Raw genomic sequence first — 16,341 nt, 5'->3', positions numbered from 1 at the left:
TGAAAACCTGCTTGCTAACGAGTGGCAGCACCACGGCGGTGCCCTTCCAAATGTCTGTGCAGTCATTTGGCTTTTGGTGAACTGTTGTGGTGTTTGAAATGGGAACAGTTTGCATGGCTTTCTGTGAGGTCCTCGATGAGCAGGCTGGTCTATATACCTGCTTAATAAACCATCACAGGTTAATGTTAGGGGAGTGACATTAAAAAAAGAAATGCCGTTTGAAAACCTGCTATTACCGCAGAGTCCATCATCCCTCCACCCACCCAGGTAAAATCTCATGGTCCCCACTGCGTGCGGGGACCCCCCCGACGTGCACTCCCACGCCCCTTGCCAGCCCTGTGCAGATGCTCCTTGCACTTCTGTCTCTGCCGGGGCCTTAAGCCGGGCACGTTTTGGATTTGCAGTCCATGCCCACAGCCGGAGGGTGCTGGAGGGGTGCGTGGTGCTTCAGCAGAAAGGTGCTGCGCTCCAGCTTGCCGGTGGTGCAGCCGGGCACCATCCAGCACTGCTTGCTCTGCAGGTGGCTTGTTTGGGTGGGCCAGATGGCCGAGAGCAGCACGGGGCGCAGCATGGCTGTCGGGGATAAAACCGCAGTGTATTAGTGGCTAGAGGAGCAAACATAAATAACTGTATTTGATTACCTGTTTGCCTGGCCTGTTTCTGGACAGAACCCAGCCTGTGTGCAGGTCTCTGACACTGCCTGCACCGTGTGACTTGAGGCTTTAGACCTAAGGTACTTTTGATAATGAAGTCATTTTGGAGAGCAGAAATTAATCTCCAGGCATGTACAATTTTGTTTCTCCACCTGTGCAAGCTTTTTACTTTACTGAAGGAATAAATTACTTTGTTATCATTAATTTCGGGGGGCGGGGGGTGTTGTGTTATTTGTGGTGAAGAAAAAAGGTAGTGTAAAAAGAAATTATCTGCAGCTTGTTCATTGTTGCTACTGGCTGATGTGTGAAGCCCAAGACTGGAGAGCGACTCACCAGTTTTCACTTGTCCAGCCTCTGTGAAATGCAGCAGGTACACAGAAGTGATGAGAGAGAAGTGTTTTATTTTAATTTTTTTAAATGCCTTCTTCAGTTTTAGGTCTAAGGAGTCTCATGCAAAACTTACTTACAGGCTGTGCTTACCTGGAATGCAACAAGTTATTTGAATACTTATTTGTATGTACATATGTTTTGCAGAAGTGAGCCTTGAAATGTTAATTTTGCACTGCTTCGTAATGAAGTATCCCTTTGCCAAGATCCTTTACATTAAGAAGTGGTTACATTACAGCCTTCTTGCTGTCTCCCTGCAGCATTCCAGTGTGTTTCCAGCCTCCACTCCTTCTGGCCTCTCCGACGACCCCCAGTCAGTGTCGCCGTCTCCCAGCTATATGTGGTCCTCTAATGCGCCACCTCGTTACTCACCACCGTATTTTCCACCTTTTGAAAAGCCACCGCCTTATACACCATAAAGAATGTGGGAAAGAAGAAAAAAATATTTGCCATTGAAATAATTGTGAACATTTTGTATTTATATTTTACTGTGGTAGGGAGCAGAAGGATAGATACAGAAGATAATTGCAAATACAAATATTAGACTGGACTGTTCTTTCTTGCGAGACTTACTTCAAAGGTTTAACAACAGAATATGAGGAAGGGGACATACTACTGATGTTTTGCAATGTCAGTGAGTAGCAGGTGACCTAAATTCCAACCTCTTTGTGTTACCGCAAGGTTCATGTAGTCCTGGGTTTTTAATAAAGCGATACAACACAGATGATAGATTCTGGTCTGCCTTACTCCACCTTGTGCCAAGCTGAAGTAAGGGTAGCCAAGATCAATAGTTGCCAGAGAGCATCAGTCTGTTTAAGGTGAGGGTGCTTGCAGACAACTCGATTTGACACTTATTTTATTTGGCCTTGAGGCTCCAGTTGCTGGGATTTCTGGGGGCTGTAGAACCTAGCTCACATCATGTGTTGGTTACAGCCTACACACTGGAAAAATCTTGAGGGGAATGACAACAGTGTCTCAGACTTTAACACTAATGAGAAGAGATAACATCATAGGATATTTTCATGTATGTCTAGCAAAACAATTGGAATATTGTTTTTTAAGGGGATAAGCTTTAACAGGCAAGCTGTTTCTATTTCAGGATGATTCTTAAGATAGAAGGTGAAATGGAGTTGTCTGTCTCTGAATTCTGTCTAAGTAATGCTGAAGTCAAATAGTTTGGGTGGTTGCACTGCCTAAATCTTCCTTGTATTCCTATAAAGAGCATCAGGAACTGTCCACAAGTCACTGAAACAGTGCAGTGAAAATATTTTTTCCCTTCTGTTTCGTTGAGAATTTTTTTTTTAAGCTTGTGCTTTTAACTTTTTTAATGGACTGAGTCATCACACTGAATAAGCACTGTTTTAGTAGCTGTATTATGGGCTGCACATAAGGAATATCCACTAGTAGCTCTCCAAGATGTAAGTCTCACACGGATACAATTCAACACCTTGTAATATAGGATGAAACTGATAGGAATTTGCAATTATTGTTGTGACTTTCATTTAATCTCCAGCTGATGACTGTGCTGATTGATCTAGATTCCAACAGATTTTGCATGCATCCTGCATAACAAAAGAAGGTCAGCTTTGTTACACAGCATCCTGTAAAGTGTGGTTCTACTCCAGGAAGTGATTTCAGATGACAGTGTTCAGATCTGAGCTGCTCAGCCTGAGTGTTCTCAACTGCTTACTTCAGGGATAAAAAGAAGGTACTGACATTTTAGCCCTTATTTCCTAAAGACTTCATTTCCTTGGCGTCAGATTGTTGACCCTAATCCTCAGCTGTCTACCTTTACTTTCAGACAAAAGGGTACCTAAAAGCTAAATCTGGCTTTCAGAATCTAGAAATGGGATATATGTGGGGAGGGGGGAGTCCAGTTGGGTTTTAAACTGTGGCATCTCTCTAATTTTAACCTAAAAAAGAAAGAAAGAAATACTGTCAACATGGAAAACAAACACTGAAGTCTAATGTCACTTTTCAAAGTACATCCACACTTTATAACGCTGTTTTTAATCCTATGCATTTGCAAAGCCTGTAGGCTAGGCTATGTGTTAACCTTATTTCCACCGTTAAATACTAATCAGTACATTAATAAGCTAAAGAATGACACTGTTTATCCAGAAGCAAGTGTTAACTTTTCTCCAGTAACAAAGAAAAATAAATGGCTGGAGAAAGGAATACAACTCACAGGATTTAAAGCAGTAGTGTATGCAGAATATATCCTGGTGACATTTTGTTTTACTATAGATTGTTAAAGAGCAGCTTCTATAAATTTGCATACTGGAAATAAATTTATATACTAGGGCATCATCCATTTTGTACTGCATTTTCCTGAATTAAATCTTGATAGAGATCACGGGCAATTTCAAAATAGACAGTACTTCTGATAAAACTCCCCACAAAACTAGAATCAGAAGGGCACATTAATATCATAAAATATTTTATTGCTGCATCTTTGATATAAAAGCTAACAGTCCTGTCCCACTTCTGACAAACAAACTCTACCATTTGTGCCTGTCAACTAAATAGGGCTAGAAGGACTAGGGGACACTACAGGACAGGACTAAGAAACTCATGAGAACGTGACTTGGTGGCAGATAAATTAGGAAATTACTGTGTCATTGGTTTTGAGTTGACAAATACTAAACTTAGGAAATTATCCAAATTATCTTTTTTTTTTCTTGTAAGGTATATTTAAGCAAAAATTACATTGCTGCTTTAAATTCACTATAAAAGGACAAGTCCATCTTCACATTTAAAAAATTACCGGTGGGATTTTCTGTTGAATTACCTGTTTCCTTCTGCTTGATCAAAACTAAGCGTTTAATGTAAATGCAACATTCTGCACTGTATTCATCATTTCTTATGAGAATGTCAAGATTGTGACTCATATGTACCCTTTTATTACTTTACCAAAGTTAAATAAAATTGTGTGACTTTTGTAAACATTTATAAATTGCATTTCACATTTTAGCAACTTCACTGTTTTACAAGCATCTTTAATGTTAGTTGATGAATCCCAGTATAATAGCACCGTTTAAAAAAACCCCAACAGTGGCAACACAAAAAAGCATGCCAAAAAAATGTATTTTGCTATAATGCAAACCCGTGTTTCTACCAGGATTAGCTAGAGACACTTTTTTTTTTTTTTTAGATTGTTTGTAAAAGCCCCAAATGCCCCCCCACTTTGTAATTCTCCAGTTCTGCCCACGCAGCGGGGTGTCCTGACTTCAATCACTGTAAAGTCGTATTACTGCTGATTTTTTGCTTAACACTGAGTCGAATAATCCAGCCAGTGCAGCATCAGTGTCTCCTTTACTTACTTTCATGTTTCCTAGATTACTCTGGGTTTAATTGCGCCTATAAAAAAGATGCGAAAAGAAAGACTTTTGTTAGGGCCTGTAGCAATAGGACAAGGGGTAATAGTTTTAAACTGAAAGAGGGTGCGTTTAGATGAGATATTAGGAAGAACTTCACTGTGAGGGCAGCGAGGCACTGGCACAGGTTGCCCAGAGCAGCTGTGGCTGCCCCATCCCTGGCAGTGTCCAAGGCCAGGCTGGATGGGGCTTGGAGCAGCCTGGGCTGGTGGAAGGTCTCCCTGCCCATGGCAGGGGGCTGGAACTAGATGGGCTTCAAGGTCCCTTCCAACCCAAACCATTCTATGGTTCTATAACTCTGTCCTACTAATGCCAGCTGCTCCTTGATATTAGCAGAAGTAGGTGGAAGCCCTAAGCCAAGGAGATAAAAACATCTAAAACATCATTTGGTACCTTACTTATTAAATTGCATTCCTTACCTGTAAGAAGTCTGCATAAAGTAACTCATTTTCTCCACGTTAGCCACAGCTCACTAACAATCTAACTCTTCCAAATCGTAACTAGTCAGCAACCTGGTAAGAGGAGGTGCCCTAACCATGAGTTAGCTGAAATGCATTGCACTGGTCACTGGGTGTGTTTTTCTTGATTTCTAGCTCATTTGCAGTGATGTTAGTAGTCAGACAGACTGTTAAACTGCCTATTCTGAGAGTAAGCATGCATCATAACAGTTAGCTTACAATACACAGGGGAGTTTTTCAGCTAATTTGTTTTCTTTGTAAAGTGCTCAACCAGAAGAAAACCACCCAACAAACAAACAAACAAAACAAAAAAAATAGAAAAAAACTAAGTCCCAAATACAAACACACACACACACAGAGCCCCCAGGGGTTCCCTACTGTTCCCAAAGACCTGGAAAGGGAAATTATGTGAACTGTTGCTAATGTAACACATTAGACTGTAGAAGCTGAGTTGTCATTAGAAAGAAACATGCTACACCCATCTTTAGAATTAAACATTTTTATTTTTGCCATAGAAAGCTCTAAGAACTAATATCAAGTATTGATTAATGGAAAGTAGAACACAACTTTTAAAAGTATGTTAAGGAAAGACTGTACAACTATATACATTAAAGATGTGGCAAAAGTGATAAATGCTTCACATGGAACAATTCCTAGGCAATAGCTGTAGAACTCCATGTTCAATGTATATAGTCATCAGCTTCTGCATCTTTTTATAAGCTGCATGCCTTAACATTACAAAATAAATAAGCAGTCAATTGTTGTCTCAATATTTGTTTAATTCACATACTGGAATGCTATGGTATGAGTCCCCAAAGAAACCATACAGTGAGGATGCAGCCACCGTTATCATACTTTGCAGCAGATCCATTGTTCTTATATGCATATAAATGACTGTGAGGTTTGCTACCATACTCTGTTAAAATTTTTACTTTTTATATAAATGCTTTTTCAGATTCAATCATTTTCTTCCATTACCCCAAAGCCAATTTCTCAATATTTACATAAGATTTTTCATTAAGTTAAACTGGAAGGTAAGTGTTTACAAAAACAAACAAAAAATCAAATGTATGTGCAATAGCCAGAAATCTAAATATAAAAGCTCATAGCCCCATAAAAAGTTTTAAACGAATGGATTTAACACGTTTCCAAACCAATAAATACAGGTAGTGAAATTAAAAAAATGTTTTACATGACCTCTGCACTTTGGATATCAAAAATCACTTCCAAGGAAAACTGAAGACCCTGAGACACATGCAAGCAAGCACGAGTCTTCTAGCAAAAATAGTTACAAAGCCCTAATTTTCCAGTTTTCCTCAAAAAAAAAAAAAAAAAAAAAAAAAAAAAAAAAAGAGAGACCTTTAGTAGGCACAGTTTAATTTAAGGTCTTAAATATATCAGCAGCAAATATTGATAGCCATTATATTTAGCTATTACTGAATGTACACTTTGCAATGTACGCTTACTTCCATATGTGTCACATCAATAACAAAAATAACATCGTATTTTTTTCTCATCAAAAAGTTCAGGAAGTCTCAATATAGCACTCACCCAGGTGTGTCAGAGCTACCTGTGCCAATGCAGGCCATCAGCACTTACATCTTGGGATGATTACGTTTGACTACTGAAATGCCATCTCAGGTAACACCCAACCTGTAACATCTGAAAGCATACCCCATTATATTCAAAGGGGTCTGCAATATGACCTGAAAATAATCATGTCTATCATGTTCTTGTCCTACAAAACAGAGGTGCTGAGCATTACATGAATAAGGTAAACAAATCCTCCTCTTTTTCCCATCGTTACTCATACAGATTTCTGGTACCCTTTTTTATAGTTCAAGTTGCATTTCAACCATTTACCATTTAAATGTCTTTCTGTCTAGAGCATTATATGTCTAAAACCTTAACTTTCAAGGTCACAGGATCAAGATGCTTGCTTAAAACATGAACAAGAAAAAACTTTTAACTGTCATTTAAGCAATGAAAGGTTACGATAACTAATACTATGCACAACAATCTTTCTCAGTCATCTTCTAGAACTTGAGTTGCTTTCCTATTACCATTTACAAAAACTCAACAAGTCACTAAATCTGAAATGTTAAACTATGACTCCAGTAAACAGCTGTTTGTTTTTCTCAATCTGTTTCCTATTCAAGTTGGACATCTAATTCATCTTCTAAGTGCCTAAACATGTACCAACTGCAAGGAGAAAAAAAGGACAATGTAATAAACCCAAAACTGAAAATGGATGACAACCACCACAGAGAAATGATATTTTGGATTATGGTGGATGGAGGGTATTTTTTTGATTGTTGGTTTAGTCCTCATGTTTCCACACCTTATAAACAGGGAAGGCGGGGGGGGGGGGGGGGGGGGGGGGGGGGGGGGCAATATCCAAATCCCTGTTTTACTTAAATATCTAACCAAACAGGCATTACAAGATCCTCAGCAGTCTCTGTGCTAAATCAACACAACACATAGATAATTTCATAGTTTTTGGAAGTATATGCCAAAGCCTTCAGCTAAAAAGTATTACTTTTATCATCAGTATTAATTTTTTAAAAAATACCAGACTGAAGCCCTTTTGAAGAGCAAAAAATAAGAACAGCACTTTATTCCAAACTAACTACTGGCATCTTTTCTAGTGGTAAACACCCAGCATTATTCCTCAAGCTCTGAAAAGGCAAAATTATCTCCTCATTAAGCGTTCTAAGCTTCTTCACTATTGAGCTTCATGGGTTTCGGGGGGGGGGGGGGGGGGGGGGGGGGCTGTCCCATAGCAAAAGAGTAAAATATGATGGTCCAGTCACTGAATATTCATACTCTGCTCACCACGCTGCCAAGTATAAATAAAGTTTGTTAGCCCTCACTGAATATCTCTTGTTGACAAGACTATTTGCATGACGACAGATGATTCATAGCACTCATAAGCAGAACTAAGATGCTGGCTCAAAAATACACTACTCCAAACTACTGAATCAGTTATTTTGGACCCTTGCAGTAATGCACTGTTCACAAAAATAAACTTAAGTTGTGGGATGTTTTCTTTTAATGATTCTATATTCAAGTGACTACAACGAAAAATCTGTTTCCTTGGTTAACATCTAAACAGAATCCAGCATTAAAGTGCTAACATAAAAGAAAAGGTTTACATAGTGCGGGTACAGAAATACCTCAATTACTTTAGAAGAAAGATTTCTAGCTCTTTAGAAGAAATTGTACCTTTTCAAGCTACAAATCCCCACGTTTTGATCAAAATTATCATACCAGAAAACACTGCCAGCTCCTTAGAAATGTCTCACTTCCTATGCAAGTAACCTTTCAGATGAATTGCTTCCACAAATCACTTGCAGCTACTAATGATCCATCGTAAATGCTACCATTTGATGACTTGGTAGAACAAGTTAACTTGTTTTCACTTTAACATTTGATTTTACAATGATTTTAACAGTTCGTTTAAAACAGCTGCGATATTCAGCTGCACTGAATCCTTTTTCCAGCATTTAATGTATTTCAGTAAGATTCCGGTATTACAAACTCAAATTCAGTACTTCCCTCTGATGGATTTTGTTTAAAAATTGCTTCATTTCCCTGTGGAATGAAAATGTCATCCCAGGTAATTTGTTTGGCTGGAGTGTTAGATGTTGTTCCTTCAGTACCATCCTTCCCTGTGCCAACACGATAAACAATTCCACCCTCGTTTATTACCGGTATACTGCTTGAGTGATTAGCAATGTACGCATACTGTCTGATCTGCAAAGACCTGCAAGGATGCAATCGATAAAGCTTGGTGTCTCCAGAAGGGTCTTGGCTATGAACTGATCTTATGTGGGAGGCTGTAATTTGGTAGTTGATGAACGATTTCCCACATGCCAAGCACTGATACCTTCGCTCACCGGTGTGGTGAATCTCATGCTTTGTACGGTATTCTGCAAGAGGAAACACTTTGTCACAGTATCGACATGGGTACTTCTTCTCCCAGGAGTGAACGTTAAAATGTCTCCGTAAACTCGTCAGACAGGCATACGATCTCTTACACACAATACAAATGTAGTAGACTCTTCCATCCACTATGAGCTCGTAATGGTCATCGTGCTTTACTTTCATGCGCTTCCTGTTTGGAGAATCACCACCAGATGTTCTGGGCGTTTCATCAGGCTTGGCTTCACCTTCCTCAGAATCACCCTTCACAGGAATGACTATGTCGTACGTATCCTCACCGATATTTGCATAAACCTTACAGCCTGTGGATAAGCCTTCGATTTCAGTTGCTGTATCTAATGTTATGATTTTCTGCCCTTCCACCGCTGGCTTTGATGCTATACCTGAACCCAACTCCTTGTTGTTTCCGGTAAGGACATCTGAGATTTTTATTTTAAATTCTCCAGGTTTAGAAGATGGCTCTTGTGAACATGTTACAACCTGCTTTTTCTGTACACCTGATCCTTCTGTGGTTGCTGCCTTGGGTGTAGAAGGTTGCTGAACCAAATTGCTACTGCTCACTGAATCAGGACTAGAGGAGCTAATGATGGCGACATCATCTTCAACAACCTCTTCATCATCAACAGCAGTTGTTTCCACTTCAGTTAAGGAGCCATTATTAGATGGCTGCTGGTTCTCCTCAACTAAATTAATTGTAGGGGTCACATGTGTTTGATGCGAGGAGCTGGCACTGAGTGATGAGTTAAGCAGAGGCTTATTTAGCACAATGATACTAGGAGTCAAATGCTGCGGTGCTGCAGAGACAAGCGATGCGGTGCTCGATTGCATTTGGGTTGGGCTAAGCTGACTGGCAGAAGAAGTGAGTTTTTGAGCTGCTGTGATGCCTGTCAAATGGGGAGAGCCACCGCTGCCACACGATTTTTGGTCAGAAACTCCAGCCAGACTTGGGCAAGGCTGGTTCTGGGTTGCAGCATTTGTATCTTTAGTACATTCTTTTGGGGGAACAATCTCAGAGCAAAAAATTACATCATCATCCTCATCATCTGAATCGCTCACCGTAATTTTTGTAGTCTCATATTCTATGCCACGTAAGGAGAATGACTGTGTTATAACCGGCATCCCATCCATTACCTCTTGACTCTCTGGCCTTATTACTGGTACTTGTGTTTGAGCGTCCTTTTGACCAGGACTGGAAGTTGAAGCTTCGGAAGCAGCACCTTTGACCTCGCTTGGCATGTCTTTTCCTTCAGATGGAGGTACACCCAGATCAGCTATGAATTTAATACCAAGCTGTTGCCCTGATTTAATGAGTTCATCAAGTAAATCTGATCGAATGCTGATTATTTTGGAACTATAAATATAGTTAAGAATTTCTGAAAAAATTTCTGCTCTTACAAAGCTCAGTTCAACCACCTGCCCAGCCTCTGAGAAAAGGTGGTGAAAATAAGTGCTGGAGGCTGAGAGGATGTTTCTGTGAGCTCGAAATTTGCGGTCCTCCACGATGACAGTAACATCACAAAAAAGTCCGTGGCCACGTTGTTCGTTCAAAGACTGAAGGAGCACGCTAGAATATTGTGCGTCTGTTGCAGAAATCAGGTTTTTCCCCTCCATTCCTACAAAGAGAAAGTAAAAGGCATCAAATTAGTAAAAATACAGCTTTACGGTTTTAACTGCACAACGTTCCCACATCTGTTTATTCCTTCTTCTGAAAAAAGGAGATACAAATCTGAGACTGTATTCATAAGCTTACAAGCTGTAGAAGGAGATACAATTCTGAGATTGTATTCATAAGCTTACAAGCTGTAGCACTCTGCAAATCTTACTGTTATTTTTCCCTTTACCTTCTACACAAGGCATGTGAACTTCTGAATACATCCTCCATCCTTACCAGGTGAGCAACAGAGAAAGAACCGCTTGTCCGATTCAACAGCAAGTAAGGTAAATTTGAGAACCAGGGTGCAAGATGTGGGTCCCTCAAAAGGCTTTAAACATAATTTGATATTTACTTTAATATTCCACAAATTGTTGTGAGAAAGCCTGGGTTATTTATGGGCCAGACAACAAAACCTGTGTACCTATATATCACCAGCCGACTGAGGGTAATGCCGATGCTATTCAGAGACTTCATTTCCTGGCCCAGAAAAATAAACTTTTAAGGTTTTTTTACACACATACCCCTCCATATACTTGCAAGCTTGCTTTGTGTTTGGAACCAAAACACTAAGGCAACACGGTAAAAAAAGATCTGTAAAGTCAAACTGCTGTGATCTGGTGGCACTTCCAAGTCGAAGCACCCAACAAGCGGCAAAAAAACATCAAAACCCACCGACAGCGAGTTTAAGGGTTTATGGGTTTTTTTCCCCCTCGTAAAACTTTGTTTCCTGCCGGGAGGGCAGGATGTGCCGAGGAGGCCGCGGCCCACGCCCGCCGAGCCCCCCCTCCCCGCCCGCCGAGCCCCCCCAGCCCGGCCACGGCCCCCAGCGCTGCTCCGGCCGCCCCCGCCCGCCGCCCCGCGGAAGTTTACCGTGAAAACGGGCGCTGCCAGCCCGGAGGGCACCGTCGTGGGGGCGGCGGGCGGGCGGGCGCCGGGGGCCGCCTCACGCAGCCGGAGCGGCGGCGGCGCTGACAGGCGGCGGGCCCCGGGAGCGGCCCAGCAGCGGCGGCCGGAGGTGACGGGCGGCCCCTCCGCCGCCTTCCCGCAGCCAGGCCGTGCCCGCCGCCGCCGCTTCCTGCTGGTGGCGAGGCGAACGGGGCCGGCCCGCCGCGGCGGCGGGGGAGGGGGGGGAAGGCAGCCCGCGGCGCGGAGGGGGAGGGCGAGGGCCCGCGTTACCTGCGCTCCCGCCGCCCTTCCCGCACAACAGGCACCGGCGGCCGCCGCCGCTTCCCGGACTCGGACGCCGCCCCCGCTGCGCGGCCGCCAGGGGGCGCTGCCCCGCGCCGCTCTGCCCCTGCGGGCCGCCACGCTCCGCCCGAGCGCTCTCGTCACCCTTCGGCTCCCCGACCGAACGGCCTCGGGACCCTTCGGGCGCGCTCGGGGCCGGAAGCGCGGCGGGGCGGCCCTCCCGCCGCCTGAAGCGGGGCCCGAGGCTGGGCCGGCCGGGGCGCGCTGCGGCGGTGCCTGGCGGGGGCTCCCCCCGTGGCGCCCCGGCTGCGGTACCGGTGCGGCGGGCTGAGGCCGTTGGCAGCTCTCAGGAGTCCCGGGAGGCCGCCTGGGGCCGCACGGCCCGGGCCGCCGCCACTCGTGTGGTCGCCGCCAGGTGCGCCGAAGGCCGGTGGCAGGCCCCGAGGCCCCGCCTGTTGGGAATCCCAGAGGGATCCCTCTGGGGAGGCTCTGCACCTTGCCCCGGTCCCCGGCCCTGCTCCACTGAAGGCCTTGGGCAGCCGAGGGCCTTGCTCCAGCCTTGCCGGAGCCTGCCTGGCGCCCAGCTGTCACGCTCTCGGTGCCCGGGTGAAGCCCCCAGCCAGCCCCCCCGACACCCACCCTGTGACTGACCGTGCTGGGCAAGGCTGTGGAGGTGTGCTGGCCGCAGCTTACTTCCCGCTGCGGCTCATCTCCTTCCCGGGGTCAGAGAGCAGGCTGCTGGTGCTCTGCCAAGCCCTGATGCAGCTGACACCTCCGCCCTGCTGGGAGGAAATCCCCTGTAACCTAAACCTGAACACCCACGCTTGCAGTGCAGGATCATTTATTTTGTATTCTTTGCACCACAGTGGCACGTGTTGGACTCCACCAGGAGCTGTGCAGACGTATGTCCTTTGACAAAATGCAGGTCTTGGCACATTCGACATGTGGTCATCAAAGTGACACATCTACAATACGGTCTCTTGGAAACTGTCGCTGTTTGTGAATTCTCAAAGAGCACCAAGATCATAAAAGATATTTTTCATCTTCAGTTACTGATCTGTGCTCTTTTCTTCCCCGCCCCCCCCTCCCCCCCCCCATCCTCTATGCATTTTGTGGACTTGAACCACAGGGGGTCTTGATATTTCTCAAGATTCAGAAACTGCTAAGAACAAATGTCCTTCTATCAAGTTCAACCAAAAATATCAACAGGCCACAATCACCGGCACAAATGACTGCAATCCCTCACTGCATACATCAGCAACAAAATGGTCCTGCCTAGGTTTATGATCTCTTCTAGAAAAAAAATCACCTGCCATGCTCCCTGTATTTGTATAGCTAGTAGCAGAAGTGCCTTTTTAAAGCGAGCCTTCAGAACTAAATTGTTACAAAGCTGGTTTCTGTTTATTTGTAGGTTTTTCCACAGAGTTCAGTGAAGAAGAATAAATAGTAGAAAAGAATAATCAGGGGGAAAGGTAAGCTTTTCTTCCTTATATAACTTTTCAGTTAAATTTTCTCCTTTGATACAGGTTCTTAGTCGGTTTTACGCAGCAGGTTATATTAAATAAAAATACTGTAATTGTTTAATTCTTAATGTATAATCCAGTGTTCTTTTTTCTCCTCCAAAAATGTCTGTTGGTCCAATTAAACCATTTCTTAGCCTTTTGCTTTAAGGAGTTTTCTTCTCCTCAATGCCTATCTCATTTCTAAGTAACTAACAGGAAAATCTACAGATAAAGATGAGCACTGATTTGGAAGGAGCCCTGCTCTGTATCATCATAATTTCTCAAAAATCAGGTTTAAACTGCTTACTCTTAAGCACAGAAATGCTGGGTAATTAAAAAAAAAAAAGCTGGTCTAATTGTGAGAGTTGCACCATCTCCTTTACTTTTACCTTTTTGCAGAAACTTCTCTCTCTCTGGCAATTTCTTATATCAGATAGAAAATCTGAACCCCGCTGTCACCTTGCCCTGGTCAGGGCACAGCTACTGCTTTGACCAGCTTAATTTTATTAAAGCTGCCATTCAGTCCTCCTGCACCTGAATGCCGAATTTCAGCGTATTTTTTTGTCTAGCATGCCCCTCAGTTTTTATTGTTGTTTTTTTTCTCTTTTATATTTACATAATCCTAGAAAGTATTTGGTGATTTGACTCACATAAAAACTTACATAGTGACAAATTAAAAGAACCATTTTATCTAGGATATTGACAAGAAACATCTAGAACATAGAATGAAATGTGACATTCTTGGAACTGAAAAAATAAATAAGAGACACAATAGCAACTTTTATTTCAATGCATAGAAGTTATAAAAAAAATTAGAATAGAGGCTCTGAAAAACCTAAGTATAAATTTAAAGAAGTAATGTGTAGGCTTTTGCAAAAAGACAAAAAAAATACACAATTCAGTGACAAGTTTTTAGCTAAGCAATTTGAAGAGCTCTCATCTTTTTTAAAAATACAGCTTATGGGAACAGAAAATTCTTCTAAAGACTTGACAAATCTGAGACACAAAGAAGCATTCTCTGTCATGAGAAAATGTATTTTACATTAAAATAAATTTGATAAACAGGACAGGAATTTCCCCTTAGGGCCTTCAGTAAAATCAAAATTCAACAGTTATCCTAGCTAAGACTACTTTTAGAGACAGAAATATTATTCCACTGTGGAATTTAAAATGAAACACCACTACTTCCAAAGGACTCTAAAATACTAATTTCCACCATTCACATTTTGAGGAATTTTCAAAGAGTATTTTTCCTGTCAATCCCATATAAAACCTTATATAACTGAATTTAAAGTCCAGTGATACGTTTTATTGACATTAGTAGTTGCTGTAGATGCTGTTACATACTGTATATATGTGCATTGTGTAACCTGTGTATAAAAATACTTCAAATCACTTTACAATATTAAGTCATGGAGGTGCAGAGTGCTCCTGAGAAGTAGATGTTTTAGTCACCGTTTTGCCAAGACAGACCCTGGGGTGCAGACACAAGTGGCCTTATCATGAGAGCTGCCTCAGCACCACCGAAGGCTGGCAGCCAGCTGTGCCAAGCACTGCAGCGCTCAGTGCCCCTGAACCCCCCTGACCGTCCGCCTCTCAGCCAGCCCGAGTCAGCACACAGCAAACCCAGACTCCAGTCCACAGCACGCTACCACTGGCCGCATTTCAGGGCCTTCCACCCCTTTTCTGGGGCAGCGCCAAGCCCTGGCTGGGGGGGATCCCAGGGGAGAAGCTGGGAAGGACCATGTGCCCTCATGAAGGCCTCAGGGGTACATTTACTTGCCACATGGACAGGTCCCTACTTTACATGTCTGGCCCAGCAGCTTCCATCTTTCTCACGGGTTGATGGTATGACCTCCTGTAACCAGTGCTGGGACTACATAGTGGCCTGGACTTCTTCCTGGGGACATCTGACTTCACATACCACAGGGGTAAATGAACGTGGGCAGCCTGCGAGGAGAGCGTGGACACAGTCTGCTAAGTCTCAGGATCACTTTAGGTTTCAGGTTCTTCCTGAGACTGGAAGTTCAGAGAGGCAAAGTCACTGAGCCAGCTGGCAAAAATGCAGCCACTGCAGGCTGCCAGCTGTCTCATTCAGATGACCCTATCACCAATCAAAACAACAGCCTTTTAAAAGACAGCCCTATCTAGTTTAATTAGAAAAGCAACACTCCCTGACATCAAAATACTCACAAAGCTCCACAGGAGAGAGATACCAGGCTGTCCTTGGACAGACACAGGGTACGGTAACACTACACATATGCAAACCTTTGGCAGCATCTTTTCCATCCCCATTCTGCATGTGGTCACATGCACCCAAAATAATACACAATTCAAATAAGCTTCCTCCTTACAGATATTTTTTTAAATGCGCTTATGATAGGTTAGGGAATTAAAGTAGTGTTTCATTTGTAAAAAAGAGGGCTGACATACGATGCCTTTTCTAGACAGCATATGCCCCGTTTATGCCGAGCTCACAGGAGCCTAGTGATATCACACCACATTTCCCAGGTCAGAGCAGAAATTCGGTTGTTTTTTTAAGCAAGCACCACCGCAGGGTGCTCAGACCTGGCAGCCTGAAGAGGAAGGACGCTCACAGAAGGACAGTGAGCGCCTTATCTTAGCACACGATTTGTACAATTTTAACCCCAAATCGCTGCTGTTCCAGGTGTTCCTTACATGCTGCCGCCGAGGCCGGCGGCCAGGGCCGCGCCAGGCCGCTCTGGGAGGGGCCGTTTGTTTTTTTAATCTTCAAAAAAGCGGTCGCGAAGGTGCCGGGCGGCGCCGGGCCCCGGTGCCCGGGGAAGGGGGAAGCCCCGGCGCCCGCAGCCCGGCGGGGAGGTGAGCGACGGAGCCGCCCCGGCGGCGGGAGGCGGGGGTGGGCCGTGAGCTGTCCGCCGGGCAGTGCTGCTCCCGGGCCGCCCTGGACAGCTCCCGGCCGCCACCCGGCGCCGGGCTCCCCGCCGCTGCCCGCCTCGCTGCTCCCCCCCGGCCCCCGGAGCGCGGCCCCCGGAGCGCGGCCCCCGCGCCGACTTACCTGGCGCCGCCGCTGTCCGCACGTCCATGCTGCCGGCCGGAGCCCAGCCGGCCGCCGCGGGGCTCCCCCACCGCCGGCAGCACAAAGGGAGCCGCCGCCGGGAACGCCGCCGCCGCGGCGCCGTGTTGCCGCACGGGCGG

At 44.4% G+C, this 16,341-nt stretch overlaps 2 protein-coding genes across 6 annotated transcripts in view; one reads left to right on the top strand and one right to left on the bottom strand.

Moving 5' to 3' along the window:
* TMEM255A (transmembrane protein 255A) overlaps nt 1-4,013 on the top strand; it is a 28,176-nt gene extending 24,163 nt beyond the window's left edge. For both annotated transcript variants that reach the window (XM_080365797.1, XM_080365796.1), the window contains exon 9: nt 1,301-4,013. In XM_080365797.1, coding sequence (XP_080221923.1) covers nt 1,301-1,459 — 159 coding nt within the window. In that variant the 3' untranslated portion in view covers nt 1,460-4,013. The remainder of the gene's footprint in view (nt 1-1,300) is intronic.
* Nucleotides 4,014-5,358: 1,345 nt separating this feature from the next.
* ZBTB33 (zinc finger and BTB domain containing 33) lies at nt 5,359-16,334 on the bottom strand. Of its 4 annotated transcripts, none has more exons than XM_080365705.1 (2): nt 16,202-16,334; nt 5,359-10,433 (listed from the first exon to the last, which is right to left on the bottom strand). In XM_080365705.1, exons 1-2 carry the CDS (start codon nt 16,227-16,229, stop codon nt 8,392-8,394), a joined length of 2,070 nt encoding a protein of 689 aa, XP_080221831.1. In that variant the 5' UTR covers nt 16,230-16,334; the 3' UTR covers nt 5,359-8,391. The 4 variants fall into 4 exon arrangements, with proteins under 4 accessions (XP_080221831.1, XP_080221833.1, XP_080221832.1 ...); XM_080365707.1 differs by lacking the exon at nt 16,202-16,334 and adding an exon at nt 12,314-12,721; XM_080365706.1 differs by lacking the exon at nt 16,202-16,334 and adding an exon at nt 11,651-12,280.
* Nucleotides 16,335-16,341: the final 7 nt, after the last annotated feature.

The sequence above is a fragment of the Falco punctatus genome (genome assembly GCF_963210335.1).
Source record: "Falco punctatus genome assembly, chromosome: 15".
Classification (NCBI taxonomy): Eukaryota; Metazoa; Chordata; class Aves; order Falconiformes; family Falconidae; genus Falco; species Falco punctatus.
This window is presented reverse-complemented; position numbering and strand designations above follow the sequence as displayed.